The sequence below is a fragment of the Thamnophis elegans genome, chromosome Z, assembly GCF_009769535.1.
Source record: "Thamnophis elegans isolate rThaEle1 chromosome Z, rThaEle1.pri, whole genome shotgun sequence".
Lineage (NCBI taxonomy): Eukaryota > Metazoa > Chordata > Lepidosauria > Squamata > Colubridae > Thamnophis > Thamnophis elegans.
The window spans coordinates 22,082,453-22,107,986 of NC_045558.1; the positions used below are offsets into that span (position 1 = coordinate 22,082,453).

Below are 25,534 nucleotides of genomic sequence, written 5' to 3' on the forward strand. Positions count from 1 at the left end.
AGGCGAGTTTGGGACGCGCAGATCCCCAGGAGAGTCACCCGAAGCGCAGCATCCTCTGTTCTCCAGAGTTGCGCATCCGCATTTCTGCGAAAGTTGACGGGGCCTGGGCGAAGAAGCGGTTTGCGAGCAGCGGGTTGATGGTATTCGCGGCAACCTTTTGCGGAAACGGGGTCTCGCTGAGGGAAACGGCGGCCGCCTTCTCCTGCGTGCTATTCTCTCACTACTTTGCCAATGGTCCGTGCCTTTTAAGTGCCGCTCTGTATTGTGCCTTAAACAAGGAACTTGAGAGGTCTAGATGCGGTCTAGAAGCGACCCTCGCAAGCTAAATGTTCTCTGGATATTTGAAATTCATGTGCTGTAAATTTTGAAATAGGCGTGTTTCGACTTAATTAATTATTCGAAACTATTTATATTTCGGCAGTGGCTTTGGGTCCCTGGTTACAAATTGCAATCGGATTATTATGGCCCCTTTCTCCCTCCCAAGGGATGGGCTTGTTTCTTACTTCTTCTGATTCTGCCGGAAGGGGACCTCTCTGGTTAACCTGGAGAGCGCATGGGAACGCCTTTGTCGGGAAGAGTCCGGCGAACGTGAGCCAGACCGAGGCCTTCGAGTGGTGGCGGCTTCAGAGGAGGAAAGGAAGGTTCTTGGGGAGCCCCGAGAGGGTTGCAACCCAAGATGCTACCCTTTAACTTTAGGGAAAGTACCGCCGGTTCAGCTGAGGCCGTCTTGATGGGGTAATTTGATGGTGCCCGGAGGCTTTTCTTCCTTTTATCTTTTTGTAAAAAGTCGCATCCTTGAGGCGTCCCCATCAGCGGAAGTCCTGTGTGATGCTTAAATGCGGCGATGTCTTTGCGGTGTCAGATTCGATCTTGGGAAAAGTCCTGAGGACTGGGCTGCAGGTACCTGGGCTAGGGCTGGGGACCGGAGGGGACTGTGGGACGCACGAGAGTTGTTTTCTGGGCCCAGGTACGCCAGGCAGGTTCCTGTCCTCTTTTGGTCCAGTAGCGCTTGCCGCCTTGCCTTGGAGGCTCCAGACCCGCGCAGACCCGCAGAGCGGTCTGCCAGGCTGACGCGCGTCCACGGCGTGTTTTTTCCCCCCTGCGGACTAGTCCGAAAGAAGTCTGAACAACATCCTCGCAAATATTGACAATGGCTATTCCAAACGTTTTTGGAGCGGGGAGAAGGGGACGCGATTCTTGGCTTAGTTTGGGATGAGAAAGTTTGGGATGGAGAAGCTGGATGGCACCGGGATGAGTGGGTGGGGGTGCTGTTGGCGCGGATCTCTTGAGTGACTTTGGTCAGCAGAGAGGCCAAAGGGACCTCCGGCCGGGAAAAGCTGCCTGAGTACGTCCTGACGAAGCGAAGGCGAGCGAAGGTAGCAAAACCTGCCAGATTAAAGGTTGGGCTGTAGTTATGGGGTGGGGGCGCAGCACAGGAGAAGGCGAGATGAATCAGAACAAGGCAGGCGACGCCACCCGGGACTCTGCTTTCATCTGTCCACTCCCCGCGCCATGCAGAAACATGTAGATGTGAATCTGAACGCGCTTATTGCTTGAGCTACGCTTCGTTTTCTTGTTCATGTACTCAAGCGGGGCAAGTTGACAAACTTATCTCGCCTCTCAAACGGGGCCCCTTCGAGTCTCTCAAACAACGCACACGTGTTTCAGAAACGAGTTTTCCAAGTTTGTTTGGCTGCATCTCTTTCTGCGCATCTTTTGCAGACTTCGCCCCTATTCCCCTTCCTGTCCTGACATCTCTCTGACTGAGTTCGGCCAACAAGCTAACCAGGATGCTACTGGAGGGTGGAATAGTGTGTGGTTAAAGTTTCAGCTGCATATGCAAACCATGTCTTGTTGAACCACGTTTTACTAACAACTATCGTTGGTTTGTTTCACAAGGACCTTGAATATACCGATAGTTATTAGTTAAGACACAGTTAAATAACCCATGGTTTGTGTCTGCAGCTGAAGCTGTAATTAGCCTTATCTCTAGGAATGAGCACCCATAGGGACAGGCAGCATCACGTGTCTTTCTTTTTCTGATTGGGAGGAACTCACCTCCGCCCGCGACTCCAGTTTCTTCCTCTAAAGTAGTTTCCGCCGTAGTCGCTCTAGATCGTCTCTTTTCTATCTAATTGCCCAATTCCTCTGTCAGACTGATCTTCAAAACTCAGAGGTATGTGATATTTGATCACACACTTTTTTATCCGTATTAGTCAATTATAAGATGTGAACGCTTATGGGCATTTCCCGGACCTGGTCCGGATGGATCCGAGGAGCTTGAACCAATGGCCCTCTCTGCGGGATGCCAGAAAATTACCAGTCTTTTTATTTGTTTGATATAACCTGTTTTCCATAAACTTGCACGCGTTAACTTGCAGTATGTGAATTGTAAAAAGGGGAGGGGGAAGTTGTGTGTGTGTGTGGGGGGTAGAACCTACCAATGTATCCAATGCGGGTTTCGTTTTAAATTGAAATAGCATTTGGCTGAAATCCAAAAGGCAGTTGCTTGGGACTAAATTCCACTGAATTCAGTGAGTCTTGCTTTCTGCTAAACTTGCAGAGGTTGACCTTGTTTGAAGAATTTCCCATCACAAAGTGAGATCTGTTTCCAGTGGCTTGTAGGCACCTCCATGGAATGTTCTTGGGAGAAGTGCAGTAGTTTGTCTTCCCTTTCCCCTCCCCCCCTTATTTCTCAGGCTGCAGTCCTGGGATTTCCCCGTAGTCTCCTATCCAAGTACTAACAAGGTCTGATCCGGCTTAAGTTCGAATGTATACCAAGTCAAATCGTAAACATGTCGCATACCTTTCTGTAGTTATTCGCATTTACAGACAAGAAAAGCTGATTTAAACCTAGTTGTTCAATTGAATAACTGTATATTCAACTCCCACTCCCCCTTTCAATCTGCACCGAGAGCGCAGCAGAATATTTTCGGCTTGGGAGATGTATTAGCTTGGTATACAGAATCCTCGAGTGGTTTAAAGCACACAGGAGAAAAAGTCCCACGTATTCATAAATCCCGCGCATTCACATGAAGTTTAATGCATGTGCATTCTCAAATGTAAGGGGGAGGGGGGCAAAAACATTCTGGTTTAGAGGATGCTCAGGATTGCCTTTGTTTTTCTAAACCTCCATCACAGGAGTGGGAGAGTCAATGTTTCTGTTTTTGTCCTTGAAGCAACAGTTTAGGTCCTAGGTGTGTTGGTGGTCTTGCAAGAAAAAATAATGCAAATTTCGGCAGAAACTTCCCCAACCATTTGTACTTATAAGAATTTGTTCATTTCTTAGAATGGCCTCCCCTCCTTTTCTTGGCAAACAGCGCTCAAGGCTATTAAAATACAGTAATAAAATACAGATCGTTGTCCCATTTTAATAGTAGATTATTTTGGTGCGGGGAGCTAATAGAATGAATACATAGCAACAAATAAATGTGTAAGTTAGGCAAAACAAGTTCCCAGCCTTACATTAGCAAAGCGGACACATCCATTGCAACACCTGTCTGCTTCTCGGGCAAAGAAAGAAAGAAACACAAAAGATTATTAAATTTACATCAGATGTAATACTTGGATGAGAAAACACCAAGAAATCTGTGCTGTAGATTGGGAAATCAACCAACCCCTCCTCTCCAAAAAATGTTCTAGAAAAAAAACAGTGACAAACTATTTTTGAACAACATGGAGACGTCGCAATCGTGGTGGAAAAGAGCTGTTTGTCCCCCTTTTCTTAGCCCCATTTCCTTCTCTCTCTCTCTCTCTCTCTCTCTCTCTCTCTCTCTCTCTCTCTCTCTCTCTCTCTCTCTCTCTCTCTCTCTCTCTCTCTCTGTGTGTGTGTGTGTGTGTGTGAGTGTGTTGTATTTGAGAGGAACAGTCCAATTATTGCGAAAACTCTCTCTGGCGAAAGTCCCACGTTCGCTGGAAGAATTGGTCCTGTCACTAGGGGGCGTGCAGACAGGTGTAAAGGAGGCGGGGAACGGGACCGGCCGTGCGCGAGCCGTGAAGGGGAGCCCCGAGACACCACATCAGCTACGCCCTTCTGCCCAAGCCGCCTGCCCTCCAGACGGAACTTCCGCCTCTCATTCGCGGATAGGGAGGCAAATTAAGCAGGTGATGCTGGGTTTTCGTCTCCGATTCGGTGGCTGAGAGTGATGCTCACAAGGGATGGAAACAGCCCGGTAAAAGGAAGCCTTTAAAAACCTCATAAACGCGCATCGAAGATTAGAATCGCGCAGTAGTTCAGCAGAGCGTTTGGTTTGGTTTGGAGCGCGCCGCGTTTCCACCTCTCTCCGACCGGTAAGCTTTGCTTGAAGAGGCACAACTTTGCGCCTAGGTTCGCTTTTCGCTCTGATCAAACCGACCACGAGATGGCTTGGCGGAATGTGGGATGGGGGGTTGAGTTTAGCGGGGGCGTTTCGAAAAGCGACTGGTGGTCCGCTCTTCAACATTGGCGACTTTTCGATCGCCCTTCTCTCCCGCCCTGTTACGGGGGGGGGATGGGGAGGGAGTCAAGGGGCGCGCGCTCCTTCGGTAGCCCCTGACGTCTAATGCAGCTGCTCCTGGAGGCTCTCCCTTCGCGGGAAAGTCCTCGTCCTTGATCTTGTTCGCCCCCTTTCCTTCCCACCCCTCCTCGCGATGCGTCGGGTGATGTCCGGAACCCCGAATAACCCGAAGTTTCTCCTTGGCAGCGCGCGCCTGTCCCCGCTGACCGGGACTGCCTGCCCGCACTCAGCCGTCCTGCTCTCGCCTGAAGGACGTTGCCATCCTCCAGCCATGAACACCATCGTCTTCAACAAGCTCAGCGGCCAAGTGCTCTTCGAAGAAACCGCCAAGGAGCACGACAGAAACAGCAGCCGTCCTTACGGGCCGCTCTTGGAGGTCACCCCTCGTCCGGAGGTCCTCTTTCCCGACCGCCCTCCCAATAAAGACAACCTCACCGTTCGCCATAAGAAGACCGGGTAAGCGCCCGCAGGCTGCTGGGTCAGGGCTTGGAGAGCAGGTGGGAGGAAGGGAGGGCTGTCTGGGCAGGAGAAGTGAGAGGCTGGAGCACAGGTTGAATTACATTCTGGAGTCGCTGTCCATCTCCACCTGCCCTAGCCTTTCCTATCAGGGGATTTGCTTCAATGATCCAACCAACCCAACACTTATGCCCTTTTGCCAAGACCTCAACTTCCAAACCTTCCTTGTTAAGCTCAACTCGGCATCCCATTACTCACAATTATGTTCCATTAAATTATTTCCACACACTTTCAAAAGAAAGTGGCATGTTTGGAAGATGAAAATCCCACTGATAGGCTGGGCAGCTGGCATTGTAGAAACTGTGAATACAGCTGGCATGAAATGGAAAGCAGCAGCTACCTAAGTATTGTGAGAATAGAAAAAAAATGTTCAAGGATAATGACTGGAAATTAAAGTGGATGAACATTTACCTAGGAGAAAGAGAGACTTAACTGGGATTTACATCTGAGCAAACTGATGTTGCTGAAAATAATAACAACAATTACAACAATTACAGCAGCAGCAGCAGCAGCAGCAACAATAATAATTTGAAAAATAAGGAAACTAGCAGTATCTATTAAACAATATTACATTTGACAGACAGCTAGAGACAATAATCAATATGGTGTCAATTAATTAATCCAGAATTCCTTTGGTTGTGGCTATTTCAACCATGCAAAGCAAACTTACTGCTGTTTATGATTGCTTTTCAGGTGATGGATAATATGTGCTTATGGGCCTTGCAAATTTACTCAACTTTGGTTTTTAAGGAATGATTTGCACAATTATTTTGTGGTTGACTGCCCCAATGGTTATTGTGTTCACATGTATAACTTAATATTTCTCTTGTGCCTACATTAGGAGTCCAAAGGAATCAACATTTGCCCCCTTTGTTCAGAAAGAGGCATAAAATGGGTGGGTGGGTAAGTTGATGGTTTCTGCATGGACATCCAATAGAGATCATCAATACCTTCATGAACAGAATGCGACAAGTCTAGGAGAAATGCACATAGATCAGAACGCTCATTTGTGAGAAAAATTTAAGGGATGTCAAAAGTGGAAAGGGAGAGGAGATTCTTTTTCCCTGAAATGAAAAGTTAAAAATCACATCAAGTTTATACTTACAAAATATTTAAGGTTACCAAAAGAATGGTTGTGCTGTGCTGAGATGCTACTACGAACTGATTCATGCAGAATTACATTTCAACAATAATAGTAACAAGTAAAAAAAGTCCCAAAAACAAATTTTAAGAAGGGGGAGAGGCATTCATGAGCGGGCAGGGAACAAGCACCGTTTAGAAGCAGCATCTTTAGAGGAAAATAGCATTACAGGATCAAACTCCAGAATCTTAACCAGAAACTGGCACCAGTTTGGAAAGGCAGGTTCTGATATTTGGTGGGGGTGTGTGTGGAAAGACCAAGTCTAGTTGTTTCATTTGTGTACTTGCATCCCGTCTTCTCCCTGGGGATACCAAATGTCCTGGACTGGTTTTGAGGGGAGAGCAAACCTGCCCCTGATTATAATCTGTTTCTCTCAATGATTCTCCTTTGTGTTCTGATTTTGGATACGGTGGATCCAAACTTATGTAAACTTGCCTCTGTGTAAATTCCATGGAACTTTATTCAGTAAAGCTTCTTTCCATGAAGGGGGACTGCATATGGTTAGGCTTTACATTAATTAAACAGGACATGCCTAAAAAAACAGCACATGCCTGAGAGATGAGACGAAGTTGTTCATGTCTTCCATTGGATGAACTTCTGTTGGGATAGGAATGTACAAGCATCCCATCAGGCAAACATTTGTCTTTGCCTAGACAAAAATCTAGAGTGCAATATTATCTCTCCACCAGTCATTATGTATATCTAGAATACTAATTGCTTATCAATACTGGGTTGTCTGCAAAAGTCACATTTTTTTTTTCATTTAAGATTGGTCAAGTGCAGAAATGGCTGACCCTTGCTCCCCTTAATAATTAGTCATAAACAGATGTAAGACTTTGGAAGTGGGAAGGAAGTTATTATCTAAATATCTTGAATAGCCAGATGTGTAAAAATTGCTTGATCTGAAAACAAGGTCACATTAGCCACACTTATCGGTTCAACCAAATTCCTCACTTTGGGGAAGTGGCTGCCCCATTTTGGAATTGTGAGAACATGCTAGGAATGGTTTTCACAAAATAATTCTGAAGGGGAGGCTTGCTCCGAGATAAACAATATGCAAAATGTTTGTGTTGTGTTATCAGAAAGCAAGGTTGCTTCCCATCACAATCCTCTTGCCCTGCAAATTGATCTCAGCTTCTCAGTTCATTCTTGGGGCTCATAGCCAAGCTGACACTTGGCTTTGCAACAATTTCTCCCAGGTCCCGAACTCTTCGTGCCCCTTTGATTATATATATATTTATCAGTTGGCTTCGGAAGTTTTTATCTGAGGTCAGTTGTCTTCATTTAAAATGCAAATAGAAGCACCTGAAGTAAGGGTGGGTGGGTGAAATTTAATTCTTTATCTCCTGCTCCAAACTAGGGAAATTTTTTTCCTATGAAGACATTGTTGATCTTGGGAGGATATCCCCTATTGTTGCCTACCATAATAAAAGCCATCTACTGTCCTCAGCTTGGCTCACAGCGTGTTCAACAAGCATAGTGTACAGCTGTGAAAATGAAGACTGTGGAAACCACTAAAACCTTGGGTACAGCCCCAGGTTCTCTCCAAGTATTAATACTAAATATTAACTCTAATGCAAAGGAGAGGAGAATGTATTATGTACAGAACAGTGATATTGATTGTGTTTAATTAAATTTAACTCTAGTTAAACTAATTCGTATTTTTCTCTGGTCCAGGATGGTTTAGCTACTCGTATTCCTGCTCCCACCTTGGTTACCAGCGCATGACTCAAAAGACAACGTGGCTGCTTTGCTGCCCTGCCTGCCTACCAGATTGTGAACTCTAAAGCAACAGTAGAATAAAGCCTGAAAATAAAATAGGTTTCTTTACAAAAACTCATTCAGAGAAAGCATTCATTCTAGATTTGGCAGATTTTTAACCTTGCTTTTCTTGTACCAGGCTTTATTTTAGTTAAGCACAGGTTAATTTAGGTCCAGTTTGCTTTAAGCAGGATAAGATCCATGATGTAACTTTCCCAAAATGATGTGCCTGGAAATTTACGTGTTGTCTCCCATTGAGACAGATTTGCCTACTTTCAAATATACATGAAAATGTTCAATTGCTTAAGGAAACTGGAGAAGGTTAAACTGTCCCTCTATATCTCAATTTAATTGAAGGCCACATCAGGGTTATGTTTGACCTCAGAGGGGCAGAGTGGATGAGGCCAGGATGGTGTGGCCAACTTGACATCACTCGTATCAGAGGCATCTGTGGTAGCCCAAGTGCTCTGCCAGCGAAAACTGGATCCCGAGCTCCGTTTTTGCCTACCACAGCCTCCTGCATCCCTCTGCCACTGAAAACTGAGCTCCATTTTACTGGCAGAGGGTTGCAGGAGGCTGTGGCAGTGAAAAGGGAGCTCGGGAACCCATTTTCGCTGGTAGAAGCACTGTGGGCCAGTCCTTCCCTATTTCCAGGGGACCAGATCAGGGGTGGGTACTGCCAGTATGCTCAGGCCTGCGCGCGCATGCGCAGTGCAATAAAAATTGCTCTGCTTCTGGGAGAACCGATTTGGGAGTGTGGCAGGCAGGCCTGGGTCACTGCCAGTTCCAGTGACCCAGATCACCAAACCACTACCAGTTTGGCCAAATAGGCCCAAACCGGTAGGAATCAACCACTGGGCCATATGTAACTATTCTGCGGGCCAGATCCGACCTCTGGGCCTTGGGTTTGACACCTTTGCTCTATACCAATGTTTCTGAAGGTCAGAAACTTTACAATGTATGACTTCCACTCTCAGAATTCCACAGCATGCTACCTAGGGAATTCTGGGAATTGAAGTTCACACATCTTTAAACTGATGAGATTGTGAAATACTATCCTACATTATGGAGGAAATTATTAGTAAGCCCAGTCACCTCCCATTGATTGTACGGGTTTGGGAGTAAGGTCCACTTACTGTTATTACAGTAGTGTGGTCTGTTGGACTGATACTAATTCACAGGAAATTCTTTGTGTTTTTGTGCTCCTCTCTTGCTACTTCCAAGGGGATTACATCCTAATAGTATCTTTATTGCTAGATGCTGTGTAGTAGATCCCTTGTTTAAAGGTAGAATTGAAAGAATGGTGCAGGGAAAAAGTGTGTTGATTAAGCCAGCCCTTCACACCTTAATGCTCTGGAAATAATGGGATGGCAACTTCTGACATTTTCTCCAGCAGACTGAAAAGGTCTACATTGGAGAAGATTGCTGAACTTGCTTGCTTTGGCTGCATCTCTATCCCAGTGGAGAGAAAAGCTAAAGGCTCGTGTCAAATACCAAATGTTTTCTGTTAGCAAACACTGTTTTGTCTGCATTTTCTTTTCTTCTCAAATCCTTCTTCCAAGGTCAGACAGTATTTTAACAGCTTCCTTTCTTGAGAAAGATCTTTTATCTTCATAAGAAGTTGAGATAGTATGCAGGCCAGAACTGGACGATGCTATTTAAATCATCAAAGCATCCAGTTTGGCAACTCCTTTTTTCTCCATCCCTTGGGGCTGAATTTTGCCTTTGGTTTGCATTCTTATATATTGGCTTTCTGCAATGTTATTTTGATTTTATGAATATAAGAGCTATCAAAACTGTTATAGCAAGTAGGGATGGTTTTTTTGAAAAATACAGTTAGCGAGGTAAACATGTTAAGGAATAAACAAGTTCCTCTCTGCTTATTCTTCCATAAAACCTGAATAAATGATTATGCATAGTTTGTAAATCCACACTCCCTCATATGTCTGTACTTGTGGGCTGTTCTGAATGCCTTTAGATCTTTGTTTAAAGAACTGTGGCCTTCATGCTTCAGTTGACCCATATGTCTGAGAGATCCTTCTGGGAAATATTTGGAATCAATTGACCTTTAGTTTAACCAGCAGGGCTCTCCTTTATGTTGCTTGTAATTACCATTGATCATGTACAATGACAAGAATATGTTAGGAAAGGCTCCAGAGTATGTCCCTATTTATCATTGTGACTTCTAGGATGATACTGATAATCCAGCTGAAGTTGGAATTGTTGTAATCACATGCCTGTGAAAAGACAGCTGCTTGATAGCAATAAGACATTCCAAATCTAAGAAGCCAAAAGAGACAAAGCCAATGGAGCTGAAATTTGGGGTGGCTGTATCCATATTCTGCTGTATCAGGGGTGGGTTCTGGCCGTGCAATAAAAATTGTTTTCCACATGCGCAGAAGCAAAAAACAAGATGGCGGTGCCTACGGTGCTGCCTGAAAAACCAGTTCAGGGGCGTGGCAGGCCTGGGTCGCTGCCAGTTCCAGCAACTCAGACCGTCAAACCACTACCAGTTTGGCTGAACCGGTCCGAACGGGTAGGAACTCACCACTGTGCTTTATTCATATTCAGCCCCTAGCAAACGTGGAGAAGGGAAAACTTGGAGGGAGGGTAGAAGCGAAGCTCCTATTCACAAAAATAATGATGCAGTACAGGTAGGCAAGAAGTCCTCGACTTACATCAGTCCACCTAGTGGCCATTCAAAATTACATCACTGAAAAAAGTGACTTATGACCACTTTTCACACTTACAACCATTTTAGCATCCCCATGGCCACATGATTTACATCTGACTGACATGTATGACATTTGCAGTGTCCAGGAGTCATGTAGTCACCTCCTGACAAGCAAAGTCAATGGAGAAACCAGATTCACTTAACAACCATTTTACTAACTTAACAGCTGCAGGGATTCACTTAACGAATGTGGCAAGAAAAGTCATCAAATGGGGGAAAACTCACTTAACAAATTTCTCACTTATCAACATACATTTTGGGCTCAATTGTGGTTGTAAGTTGAGGACTACAGCTGTGACCAGAATTTCCATTGCTTAGTAAGGCGGTTGAAGAGTGAGCTTTGCCCCATTTTATGACTTTTCTTGCCATATTTGTTAAGTGAACCACTGCAGTTGTTCAATGAATCATACAGCCATTAGTATAAATCCAGCCTCCCCCATTGACTTTGTTGGAAGCTGTCTGGGGAGGTTGCAAATTGATCACATGACTCCAGGACACTGCAATCATTGTAAATATTGCCAGTTGCCAAGTGCCTGAATTTTAATGACGGGACTATGGAGAGGGTGCAATAGTTCTTAAGTGGGAAAACTGGTCATGTGACATAATAGTTTTGAATGGTCACTAAATGGATGATTATAAATTAAGAACTATTTGTAGTTAGAAAACATTACAATTATTTGTGTTATGGAGGGCATCTCTGGTTGTGTTAGCACTAACAGGCCCTCTAATGGGAATCTGTATATGGGAAACCGTAATGTAGCTTATTTGATTCTGGCATAGGCTATTGCTTGAGCAATAGCCATTATGTCATTATGATTTATGGCTGAATTTTTTTCTGCTAATCCTGAACAAGTCATGGGTAATGTTGCCATGGCTTAAAGTGTGGTGTGAAACTAGCCAATATATTGAAAGTTAAATAGTCCTAAATTGTTTTGAACCACTTTTATAAAAGATAGGAATATAAGATAGTTTATCACACACTTAATTTGGACTATAGCCTTCATGATTATGTTTGTTTAGTATAATTGCCTTTGGATGGATTGAATATTAAATCTGTTATTTGAGCATTAAAATTGTTGATTTAATACAGTATTTTAAAATATAATTGTATTCATTTATTTATTTAATTTATATAGCTACCATCTCATAAAAATAATTCTGCATGGTGTAGAACAAAATATTTTATGTGCCAAGGATATTCCATTTGAGGTGTGTTGATGTCACAAATAATGGAAAATCATCACAATAGGTACCATAACCTCTACAAATTCACATGCATGTATTCAAAGCCATAAATCAATATATCCCAACCTAACCTCCACCATGTTTAGAAGGGGTTGTAATCCAGCCCCTCTCCTTCATTGGAAGGATAAACTAGTTGGGAAAGGCTGAATTACAGCTTTAACATTTACACGGAGTAAATAAAAGTAACTCCATCCACATTGATTAGAGTCTATATCTGCTATTCTGACTTTGGGGGATGGGAGAAGCTATAGATCAGTCTTCCACAAATGGAAGCCTAGAGGTCATTTTTGCAGAACATTTTATCAGTTCCATTCTCAACCCTGGATTGGAGTAGCACATTAGGGAAACCTGATGCATACAGTCATGACAAATAGTTCCCTTTCGTGATTCACTGATGCTCTTCTACTTCTCCACCCCATGAGTTGTCATATGAATGGATAGCACTCATAGAACTCCCCTTTCCTCCTGAAATATCAATATACCTCTTTCTCTCCCCTCTCTCTTACCTCATTCACAGCGCCCGGCAGAACAGTGGGAAGGTGAGACACAAGCGCCAGGCCCTGCAGGATATGGCACGACCACTGAAGCAGTGGTTGTATAAGCACCGGGATAACCCCTACCCAACGAAGACAGAGAAGATCTTGCTGGCTTTGGGCTCCCAGATGACTCTGGTCCAGGTAAGAAGAAAATACTCTGTAGACTTTGATTTAAAAAAATCTGACTGGTTACCATCAGATGTACCAACAAGTTATAAATGTAATAGAAGGAGGAGAAAAAATAGAGAAGAGTAAAAATTTGTTTACGTGGGAGTGGCATTCCAGAATGTTCCATTTCCCTTCAGATAATCTCATTCAGGAGGTTTGTTGATTTCTGGAAGTAAATTCTTGAAACCAGACTTGGAGGATTTACTTTCAAAAACTGCCAAACTCCGGTAAGACAGGAAAAGTTTTGGCATGTTTCAGAAGAATATTTGGGAGCTCTCTTGAACATTCTGTTCCTAGAGTGACAAATCTTGCATGGCTGTAATGATTAGAGAATAATATTAACCATGTTTAATTTTAGTACTATTGAGAGTATAACCCAGGTTGACATTCAAAGGCCAAGTATGATTTTCAATCTGGAAAGATGTCCTATAATCGTTTCCCTCAATCTTGTGTCTTCCAATGGTATTGAACAAACAAGTAGAGTTCCCGGTTCAGCTGGAGTGTACTTCAGCTGCTCTTTCATGTACATGTAGATTTATTTTTCTGTTCAATTAAATGGAAACCGAATACCAGCTATTTCATTTCAAAAAAGAAGCAGCCACAAACTTTTATCTGAATATTAATTTGATTTTATTGTTTTGCTCTGTTCCAGAAATAAGTATCTATCTACCTCTGCCTTAACACTATTGATACTAGAAGAAAGTTGGGAATTAAACTATGGCAAGAAACCATTATTGTATGGGTACATTAAATAATTCCTCTAGAAACTAGGATGGCTTGATTTAGGCTTCCAGTTGACATCAACATGACTGTCTATACTTGGGGACTGTAGCATCCATAATTGTGGTTTGGTTGGATGGAGATCACTTGAACAGGGTGGAGGAAATCAGTTGGGGAATACTGCGGTAAAAGTAAATCAAATATTTGATTTCAATGTTTTGGCTTTAATTGTGATTTCTTAGTACTAACAATAGCACTTAGACTTATATACAGTTCCATAGTGCTTCACAGCCCCCTCTAAGCAGTTTACAGAGTCAGCATCTTGCCCCCAACAATCCTTAATAAAAATTAGGCAGGTTTGGAGATATGTGTTCATTCTAAATCACACCACTAACCTTATCATTTGATTTCTTTAACTATTTAGGAATAAGTTGGATACTCCCATTAATTTTTTCCCCTTTTTGAATGACTTTTATTAAATGTAGTCCTTTGCCTTCTTAACTTTTCATGGCAATATGTTCCACAGAAATTAAATGGCTTGTTTGGTTAAGAAGAAAAATGCTTCATTTTATTGTCAATCTATCTTATTTGACAAAAGCACATGGTCTGAAAACAAACAAACAAAAGAACTATAATAAAACATTCCAGATGCTTCTTCTATACTTGGTCCAGCAATCCTGTCATAACTGCATGAAGGGAAAGAAAAGGAGAGAATGAATTGTGGTTGAGATCTGATTATTGATTATAAGAAGCCCAGCTCATCAAGAATAACAAAGGCAGAGTATAATTTCAAGTCATACCTGAATGTAGAATAATTTCTCTGCAACCACAACTCAAACCAACATTATTTTATCTTGAGAACTGGGTTGAGTTTTAATATACATTTGAAAAATAGTTCTCATTCCTTGAAGCTGTGAATTCCAGATAATCAAATAGTGTTGGATGACTGACTTTAATCTAGGATTGTTAAGTGCCAGGACACTTCTGGAGTTGACCAAAAAAAAGCATTCTCATGATCTGTATTTCCTTGTCATGCATTCCATGTAATAAGGTTGACCTTTTCCTTCGCATCATTCTGTCAAATTCCATAACACGTTGCTATGTTAGTTTTATTTGGTTAAGTTGATATAGCGTTAGAGCTATGGTTTTATTTCAGTTTCAGTCAAATCTTTCTTATGATGGGATTGGTGCCAAATTGGGAGGAAAAAAAATCCTCGTAATCCACCACAGTTGATTATTTTTATTAATTGTAGCCCATTTAAATTGCAATATGAAGCCGATCAGCGTTGTCCTAAAACCCACTGAACTTAGTGGAATTCGGTGCTGGGTAAATATGAGTAAGATTGCATAATTGCATTTCAGACAAATGGCATAGGGTTTCTTGCCTGAGCATGGGGTTGGACTAGAAGACTCTAGAAGATTTATTTAAGAAGAAATCTCTTCTTAATAACTTCCAGTGTTGGAGTATTCACAACTTCTGGAGGCAAGTTGTTCCTCTGATTAATTGTTTTAACTATCAGAAAACTACTTCTTATTCTAGGTTACTTCTCTCCTTGATTAGTTTCCATCCATTGCTTCTTTTCCTGCATTCAAGTGCTTTGGAGAATAGGTTAGGTTAGGTTATAGGTTTATTAAACTTGTATGCCGCCCTATTCCCGGAGGGACTCAGGGCGGCTAACAAACCAGAAGGGAATGGGAACAATACAGAAAAAAACAAAAAGACAGAGAGCAAAATACAGAAGACAATTTAAAACTCTCAACAGCCACAACAATTTGAGTGGGGATGGGAACTCATCAGCCCAGGCCTGCCAGAACAGCCAGGTCTTGACGGCTTTGTGGAAAACTTGAAGGGTGGTGAGGGTCCAAATCTCCATGGGGAGATCGTTCCAGAGGGCCGGAGCAGCCACAGAGAAGGCCCTCCTCCGGGTGGTCAACAGTCGACACTGGCCGGCGGATGGAATTCAGAGGAGGCCTAGTCTCTGGGATCTAATAGGTCTTTGGGAGGTGATTGGCAGGAGTCGGTCTCTCAAGTACCCAGGTCCAATACCATGTAGGGCTTTATAAGTAACGACTAGCACCTTGAAGCGTGTCCGGAGACCAATAGGCAGCCAGTGCAGCTCGCGGAGGATAGGTGTAACATGGGTGTACCGAGGTGCACCCACAATCGCTTGCGCGGCTGCATTCTGGACAAACTGAAGTCTCCGAATGCTCTTCAAGGGCTGCCCCATGTAGAGCGCATTACAGTAGTCCAGTCTTGAGGTCACAAGGGTGTGAGTGACTGTTGTGAGAGTCTCCCGGTTCAGGTAGGGACGTAATTGGTGCACCAGGCGAACGTGGGCAAATGCCCCCCTGGTCACAGCCGACAAATGATATTCTAAAGTCAGCTGTGGATCCAGGAGGACTCCCAAATTGCGAACCCTGTCTGAGGGGTGTATAATTTCACCCCCCAGCCTGAGAGTTGGAATACATGGCTAATTATTGGGAGGGAAAAACACAAGCCACTCGGTCTTGTCAGGATTGAGTGCAAGTTTGTTTACCTCCATCCAGACCCTAACAGCCTCCAGGCACTGACACATCACGTCAACCGCTTCACTGAGTTGGCACGGGGCAGACAGATACAACTGTGTATCGTCCGCGTACTGGTGATATTTTATCCTGTGCCGCCGAATGATCTCACCCAGCGGCTTCATGTAGTTGTTAAACAGGAGGGGGGACAGGACCAAGTATGCGGCACCCCATACTTAAGGGGCCTAGGGGTCGACCTCTGCCCTCCAACCAACACCGACTGCGACCTGTCCGAGAGGTAGGAGGAGAACCACCGAAGAACGGTGCCTCCCACTCCCACCTCTCGCAACCGTTGCAGAAGGATACCATGGTCAATGGTATCAAAGGCTGCTGAGAGGTCAAGGAGCACTAGGACAGAGGCATGACCCCCATCCCTGGCTCTCCAGAGATCATCGGTCAGTGCGACCAAAGCAGTTTCAGTGCTGTAGCCAGGCCTGAATCCAGACTGAAAGGAGTCTAGATAATCGGTTTCATCCAAGGACCGCCGGAGCTGAGAGGCCACCACTTTCTCAACAACCTTCCCAACAAAGGGGAGGTTGGAGACTGGACAATAGTTATTTAGGATGGCTGGATCCAAAGACGGCTTCTTCAGGAAGGGTCTCACCACCGCCACCTTTAGGGCGGGGGGAAAGAACGCCTCCCTTCGGGAGGCGGTAACTATTGCCTGGATCCAGCCCCATGTCACCTCCCTTCTGTTCGCTACCAGCCAGGAGGGGCACGGGTCCAACACACACGTGGAGGCATTCACTGCTCCCATGGCCTTGTCCACTTCCTCAGGAGTAACAAGTTGAAAATCAATCCATAGATGCCGCCCAAGACCCTCCCCCGGTACCTTGGCTGGCTCTGAGCAATTGGAGTCCAGGTCTGTCTGAAGCCGAGCAACTTTATCCGCGAGAAATTGGACAAACTCCTCAGCTCTATCTTGTAAAGGGTTGCCCACATCCCTCCCTTTCAGGAGGGAGGTTCATCCCCTCTTCTTTATGGCAATCCCTTAGATATTGGAACACTGCTATCATATAACCCCTAGACCTTCTTTTCATTAAACTAGACATAACAATTCCAGCAACCATTCTTTATAAGTTTTAGCATTCTTTATATGCTTAGCCATTCTTTATAAGCCTTTATGTTTTAGGCTGATCATCTTCGTTGCTCTTCTCTGAACTCTTCCTAGAGTTTCAATATCTTTTTTTAAATCATGGCGACCAAAACTGGATGCAATATTCCAAGTGTGGCTTTAACCAAGGCATTATAGTATTAACACTAGTTACTGCATTCATTATGTGTATTATATATATTTGAATGTTTAATAGAAGGGTGAAAAGCCTTTTTAATCATGTCAATTGTGCAGTCTTAATAGGAAGAAATTCAGAAAACGTACCCTGTAAATATTTTCTTATTAGCAATACTTGTGGTTGCCTCCCTTTCTGATTGTTTATTATTTTGGTTTCTTTTATCAGAAGAAAATTGTATTTATGATTTCCTATGCAACCAAAAGAATGCTAAATTGTAAGCAAATGATAAGTTTTCTGAATCCAGCTGGGGAGTCCTAAGATGTCTTACTAGCATTTTTCTTTAGCCAACAATTTTCTAGTTACAGATGGTTTTCCTTTAATCCCCCCAATCATACACCAACATATTAAGTACAATGAGACACCACTGACCATGTACTAGCTTGGGGCATTTAATTATATGGAAATCCTAATGAAGTAAAAGTAAAAGTAGACGTTGTAGAGTGACAGAGAAAGCAAAGCTTTTGTACATCCTCTCAATTTTATTCACTATAAGTAAGTAAATAAGTGGGTAAGTACCCGTAAATAAGGAAGGAAGGAAGGTACCACAAGCAATGCAAGCAAGCTGGAAAAATTAACATTGAGTTTCTGGTGGAAACAGAATCTACTGTTTCCCCAAGAATCTATTTCCCAACGTTGGGGTTTTAATGATGAGTGTATTTCAATCCTAGAATTTTCAGCAATGGCTAGGCTGGCTGTGTAATTCTGGAAGTTAAAGTCCATATACCAGCACCTGAAAATTGCCAAGGTTGGGAAACTCTAATTTAAGATGACTAAAAGTAATAAGCTAGGACTTGGAGATCCAACTTCAACTCAGCGGTGGAAGTTCACTGAGGGGACTTGGGACCATTCCTTCAATCAATCCTGCCCCACAGGGGATTTGTAGTGTGTGTGTGAGTGTGAAAGAGAGAGAGAAAGAGAGCGGGAGGGAGAGAGAGAAAGAGAGAGGGAGGGAGGGAGAAAGAGAGAGGGAGAGAGAAAGAGAGAGGGAGGGAGAGAGAGAAAGAGAGAGGGAGAGAGGAAGAGAGAAAGAGGGAGAGAGGGAGAGAGAGGGAGAGAAAAAGAGAGGGAGGAAGAGAGAGAGGGAGAGAGAAAGAGAGAGGAAGGGAGAGAGAGAGAAAGAGAGGGAGAGAGAGAGAGAGAAAAAGATAGAGAGAGAGGGGAGGGAGGGAGAGAATGATGCAATTTGCTTGTCTGAGTTCCTGGCAAAATATTAACCAACAAACAAAGCAAATCGTCCCTGTATTAGATAATTTTGTCTTAAGGAAAGGAAGAAGGTTTCTAAAAGAAGATTTGGGGAAAACATCTGTATAGCTGAAGCTCAGTGAATACGGTGCCTAATTCATGCAACTTCTAGACTCCCTCTTCTCCCATTTGCTTTAGAGCCAGAAACATTATACTCCGAAACTACAGAACTAGAGCAGGAAGCCATATTCGACTAAAAGCCGCAGCCTATATTTATCTCGCCAATTAGCCCTCAATTTGGAGGCTAGCAATTTGTCCTGCTAATTTGCAATGAATGCTGTATGTCATGTTTTCATTTGCACTATTCCCGTAGGGGTGGATTTATTTTATTTTAAATTTGGTTTTAGCCATTCCTAGGAATTAAAAAAAAAGCTGAACATTCTTTCCAGAAGGGGAAATATGAATGGCTTTATTGTTGAATATGATTTGCCACAGTATGACTAATGGCTTGCTTTTGAGCTTCTGAGACTCTGGCAATATTCAGCTATGCAAAAGTATATACTGCATAGGATATAATTTACTCAGGAAGAGAAAATCACTTAGGTGAGCCATCTTCTCCCTTTCAATCATTTCCAATCTTCAGATGTCTTGAACTTCAACTCTCAAAACTTTCAGCTAGTTCATGGGTCAGCAACCCATGGCTCTGCAGCCGCATGTGGCTCTTTTATCGCTCTGCTGCGGCTCCCTGTTGCTGGTCAGCTCCACAATTGATAGGTAGAGGAAAAAGGATGCCATGCTAGGAGGAGACTCTATGGTGGGAGAACTAGACTTCTGGATGATTCCAGAATTGAACCAGGCGGAAGGCTTCTAGTTAGAACCTTTGTGACTCTTTCAGGGTTTAAGGTTGCCGACCCCAGAGCTAGCTTCAACCTATTATTGACCCACACATCTGGAGAACACAGTTTGGATAAATTGTTCCTTTAGATGTTTATCCTTGAGCAATATGATCTGCAATATCCTAGTAATCTTTTCCCTTCAAAGGAGATAAAGATAGGAACGTACTTTATGATTTATATTTTAAGTATGATGTTTATTTAATGCATTGGAAAATGGGAGACCTGCCCTAAAACCACCTGAAAAATACATTTGCTGAGTAGAAACAGTTTATCATAATAGTAAATAAGAAAAAAGAAGCAAAACAGAATGAAGGGCATGTAAAAAGGTTAATCCACACTTTCTCCAGCTTCAGAGCCTCCAGTTTTGTGAGAGCACAGTGCATTTGGCCCTGTTGCTGAGAAATTATGGGAATTGTGGCCCACTGCATCTAACATCATTCCAAATCTGAACAGCTACAATTTTCCTAGTCCAGCTAAGAACTATGCATCCTTCTAATTTTATTTGCTTGGTTATGGCATTTTATAACCTCCCTTTTGTTCCAAGATGGTAGCCCATGTAGGATTCCTAAAATTTACTTCATCTAGGTATTCATGAAATGCAAAAAAAATGCTGCAGTACACACTTGCAGGCGGTATCATGGAGACGGTAAATTATTTGATAACACAGAAAGAGAGGGGGGTAGTGGGGAGAGGGGGAGGGAGGGAAGGAGGGAGAGGTCAGCTATGTATTTGCAGTCCAGGACTTCAAGCTGCTGTTTGGTGTTTGGGTCCAGGACCATCAGGGGAAACTACAAAGTCTAACCATGTGCTTCTACTGGGACCTTTTGAAGCTTTGATGGACGCCCTAGTTAATAATCTGGTGGTGACTGTGGATTTGGAACTATATGCAATTGTTTTATTTCAGGCTTTACATGCTTCTGGAATAGGACCAATTCATATGAACAGAAATGTAGCATTTTAAAGAAAGGTAGAAGCCAAACAGAGATGGTAATGACAGTTCTGAGAAGCCAATGACTAATGCAGTATTTATCAACTCTAAACTGACTGTATTGCTGTAGCGAAATGTCATACTAAAAATTGCTCCTTGACCAACTATTGCCTCAAATACAGCTTTTTAAACTTTCTATTTTTTATTTTTTGAAATATCGTGATAGCTACAGTGCTTGGAGTGACTATTTCTTTTCTCCTTTTCCAGACAGTATGAATTGTGAGTTTGTTTCCTTTATTTCCTAAATGGTCAAAAATGACAATTTCATAATTGTTTTGATGAGGAAAAGACAACATCCAAAATTCAAGTATTTGGGGGCTCCAGATACTTTTTCTTGAGATAACCCTGTTTCATGCTGGACTTTACTGCCTGCTGGAACACTTTGAAACAGGGAGCTGTTCATATTCATGTGAATAATGCTTGCTATTGACATGGAAATCTTGAGTGCACAAGGCTTCATTTTGGCTTTTTCCATGAAATGGAGGTGTAAGCATATAAATCACGGTAGTTTTATATTGCCTGTATCAAGAGCTACATGGATAAATCTCTACCACTTCATATGACAGAAGATGCTTATGCAGCTATTAAGCCAACAAATCTTTCTCTCTCTGTCTTTACCCCTCCCCAACAAATAAATGGTACAATCATTAACACAGACTATTCAACAAAGAATTCAGAAAGTATATGCAGTCCAAACATTGGCTCATCTAAATTTGTGTTGCTGTATAATACGTGGTCCTGGGCTGATCCCATGGTGCTCTCTGGCATACGGAATGTCCATTAGTGTGTCGTGATCAGCACAAATGGGAAGATGATCTGGGTTACAGGGACCAGGACAACTGACCTAGCACTCTGAAAGCCTGAAAAATTGCATCTGTCTCTTGCATTCAATAGCCTAGTTATATAGCCGCCCACTTCCTATTAGCATCTGGGATTCTGCAATTTACAGTTCTGCTGTTGGTTATTTTGCAGAAGTAGGTAGCAGGTGGCTCCCAGATATTTTTGAGCCAATTCACATCTTTTTCCCCAGTATACTCTGTATTAAGCAGAATTCAGGAGCACAGATTGACCTTTTATTCAATAATTGATAGACATAGAACTTGATATGATGTTTTTCCAGTGCCCATATAATTGTTGTTAAAGTAGAACTATGAATCATTTGTCTACTTTTTATACTTCTTTCATCGCATTTACAGAGGAGAAATTCAGTTCTCAATGTTCTGGGTCAAAGACAAATTTGATGCATTTGTCTTTTATTTAGGTGTCAAATTGGTTTGCCAATGCAAGGCGGCGTCTTAAAAATACTGTCCGCCAACCGGATCTCAGCTGGGCTTTACGAATAAAACTATACAATAAGTATGTTCAAGGAAATGCTGAGCGGCTTAGCGTAAGCAGTGATGATTCATGTTCTGAAGGTTTGTTTTTGATACTTTCAAGTTGTCTCTATAAAAAGTCTGTAAAATTGAAAATAGTTATTATTTTTCAAGAAAGCAATAGTCTTGCATGCTGTTTTTGCCTTGACTTGTGCTCCTCAACTATGTCCAATAATCAGCATCTTCCTGGACTCTGAAGAAGAATGAATGTCTAAAAAAATCACTTCACAGATTAAAAGCCTATATATGTCCAGATGGACTATATTGTTTGCTTAAGGTGCAATGATGGTTTTGTAAAAAAAAAAAAAAAATTACAAAGAAGGAAGAAATGTTATGCTACAAGAACTTCTTTTCTAAAGTTAAGTTTGGCAGGAGAATGTCAATTCTTTCTGAATTATTTGAACTAATCTTTCTTAAAGCCCAGTTACAAATGTATTAAGAGATAAGAGGGAGTTCACTGTATATCTACACAAAAATATTTGTCTTCTATAGCAATTGCAGCAGTCCCACTACTTCAAAGATAAATTATGTATGAAGTGAACTCTGTCTTGTTTCTTTGGGGAACTGCCAAAAATATGGTACCATAGTAGATAAACCATGTAATAATTTGTTTCTTTGGGGGGATTTTGTTTCATTGCTTTTAAGGGGTGAATCTCATATATATAATGCTATCTGATAACCCGGCATTGCCCGGGTATTTATTTATCCTAATCCATACATTTCTCCTCAAAAATAATCTCAGACTAAACGTAATTTCTAATGTTGGATTTTCCTCCTTACCAGAAGGAGCCCCCTTGTGGAGTACTGTGAAGCCGTTACCATGGCGACTCCACTGCACTGTACAGTAGAAGCCATTTTACAGCAATATGGTAGAAGCCATTTTAAGGCACAACAGGCTGTATCTTAACAGAACACACATCCCAAGGGGTGTTAGGACTGTCTTACCCCCACAATATTTGTTTCCAGACAGTAAGTCCTCTGTGTACCAAGTTTGGTTGAAATTGTTCGAGGTGTTCCAGACTTATGCTGGAATAAACACACACACACACACACACACACACACACACATTTATATATGTATATATAGATAAGATACAAATAACCTTCGGTGGGAAGCACACTTCACACTATGTGGCTGGGAACTGAGAATGGAGGATGGGGCAGATTAGAGAAGTCTATGTAAATGGATTTTAGAAAAGACTGTCATGATAATGCCATCTGATCTCCGTTTTCCACCAAACACTTCTTTAAGAGTATAAAGATACATAAGAAAAGTTTCTGCTTGATCATTCTTCTCTTTGCAGATGAAAACCCTCCCAGAAATGAAGGAGAATACAACACCCAGGTTCATCATGCTGTGGTTAAAACAGAAAGTTCTGTCATAAAATCTGGAGTAAAACCAGAAGGAAGTGCCAGTGAGGATTATGTAGCCCCTCCTAAATACAAAAGCAGCTTATTGAATCGCTACCTGAATGATTCGGTGACACATGTCATGACCACAGATGCAGACCTGATGGAAAAAACAAGACAAAGGAATCATTCTGGATCATTCAGCTCTAATGAGTTTGAAGAAGAACTGGTGTCGCCATCCTCCTCCGAGACTGATGGAAATTTTGTCTACCGGACAGGTATGTGCCTTTCCCCAAAGACCCTTCTTCTTTTCTGGTTCCTTCATAATTATTCCAATTTTTACAAGAAGGTTGTTTTAGGGTGAATGTGCTTGTAATATCTCAGAGTTTAGAAGGTAAAGGTAAGAATTTTCCCCTTTCCAGTCATGTTCAACTCTAGGGGACAGTGCTCAACTCTGTTTCTTAGCTGAGGGAACCAGCATTGTCTGAAGACATTTCCTTGGTCATGTGGCCAGCATAACTATACACACCAAGGTGCACAAAACACTGTTATTTTCTCATCAAAGTGGTACCTGTTTATCTACTTGCATTTGCATGCTTTGAAAATGCTAGGTAGGCAGGAGCTGGGTCAAGTAATGGGAGCTCATCCCATTGTTCAACCCTTGGGTCTCGAACCTGATCTGTGTCTTTAATCACTGAACCACTGCGCCCGAAAGCTGATGCTAATATCTCAGGGTTTAGAAGGCTATGCTGTAATTAATATTGTAATTCACTACTTTTAGCTGTAAAAAAAACCCTAGGTTTCACTGGATGCCTGAGGTTAGAAAGCCAACATTAAAAGAATATGTTCCACCATAGAAAAAGAAACCTCAGTTCCAACTGGTGTCCTTGCCAATATAATAAGTCTTGTTAACAGGATTCCTGGGATAAATTAATGGGGCTTTAGGGCTTTCTTAAAATGAGACATAGATGGGGTCTGATACATTTGAAATGGCAAAGCACGCTACTTGATATGAAGCTCCACAGGAAAGACTGCCTTTTTTCTATTTTGGATGAACTTTGTAGCACTGAGGGAAAGTTAAGAGGGAAAGGTCTGGAATCTGGGCAGATTGTCATAAGAGAAGAAACTTTTTCAATTTTTGATCCCCACTCAAGATAGGTTAGCTCCATCCTGCTACTGCTTAGTCTATTTACACCATTCTGCTATTTGGTTAATTGTTCTGAAGGCCTTGGAGTTTGGCCCAGATCTTCAGTGCCAACAGCTCAAGTGATTTGGACTAGTGGTTTGGCTGAAAGTCAAACAGTTCCATATGAGAAATCCTCTTCTTGCCTGCTTTATTAATAAATATGGATCCTATATTTTTCATCTGTTGCATCATGACAAAACTATGTTCCTCTAAGCTGCTCTGGCCTATTAATTTTGGCCTGTTTAGACCCACTATGAATTGCATTCGTATGCACTTCTGAATGAAACTTGAACATCTGAATGATTCCATGGATGAAACTTCATAATAAAGTCCATGTTTTTACACTCATATATGGGATCATTCTTCACATTGTAGTCTTTGTCATTTCTTTCACGGTCTTTTCCTCAAACTCTTGCAATCTTTTCACAATTTTTATTGCAACTTCCAGGATTTTGCTTTAAAGTAAATCCCAAGTTAAAGCTTTCTATCCTCAAGGACAGAAAATAAGTTTGCTTTTCTTTGAAAAAAGCTTTAATTTTTTCATTTTCTTGTGTCCATACTAATGTATATGTCAACCAAAAGACATGCCTCTTAATTATCATCTAGCTTCTTCTAACCTTCTAATCCCCTGATTTTTTAATTTTCCAAATATATCAGGTATATTGAAATATATCAAGTTTACATTTAAAACAGGACAAGATTCCTAGAAAGTTAAATGAAATACTGTAAAAATATCACAAGATGTTTTGGAAAGGATTATGAAAAGTTGGTAATAGAAGACTGAACAACAGACCATAGTATGGTCTGTTGTCCAGTATAGTGGAATATGAAGGGATCTTTTTTATGGTGTGGTGAAATAAAAGGGAACTTTTTTAGTTCAATATATATATGGGTGAATGGTGGGAATGGGCAGGTTAACAGTAAGAAAATTCAGAAGTGATATTAACTGCGAAGAGATAATTCAAAGTGTCTGTGGGATCAAATTGGAGAATGCTATTATAGATCATCTATATCTTGATTCCTATATTTTCAGAGAAGCTTTCAAAAATGTATTCCTTCTTTTATTGTTTAGATAAAAATAATAACTCATCCCTTTTATCTCTTCCCCTGAGTTTCAGTCTTATGTAGATCTTCCATTTAAGTTAAAATTATTGTGCTTTCCTTCCAAGTCTTGGGTTGAGCAATGGACTTTCCTTGAAGTGTATTCATAATTCTAAAAGGTTTTGTGTAAAATAGGAGCTGTGGTTGTCTAGTTCAAGTGTTTTCCAAGTGAAATCTCTTGGTTTTTGAATGCTGTTTTTCAGCATTCCAAGTGCATTTGGTCTACATTACGGGATAATCCCGTGCCAAATTTTAGTTTAAAACGATTGTTGCTCAAATGAGAA

At 42.0% G+C, this 25,534-nt stretch overlaps 1 protein-coding gene across 1 annotated transcript in view; it reads left to right on the forward strand.

Annotated features, from left to right (window-relative positions):
- Positions 1-4,767: 4,767 nt before the first annotated feature.
- MKX (mohawk homeobox) overlaps positions 4,768-25,534 on the forward strand; it is a 54,356-nt gene continuing 33,589 nt past the window's right edge. Inside the window, exons 1-4 of the mRNA XM_032234506.1 lie at positions 4,768-4,952; positions 12,411-12,570; positions 21,502-21,655; positions 22,918-23,241. Of these exons, the coding sequence (XP_032090397.1) occupies positions 4,768-4,952; positions 12,411-12,570; positions 21,502-21,655; positions 22,918-23,241 (823 nt within the window). The remainder of the gene's footprint in view (positions 4,953-12,410; positions 12,571-21,501; positions 21,656-22,917; positions 23,242-25,534) is intronic.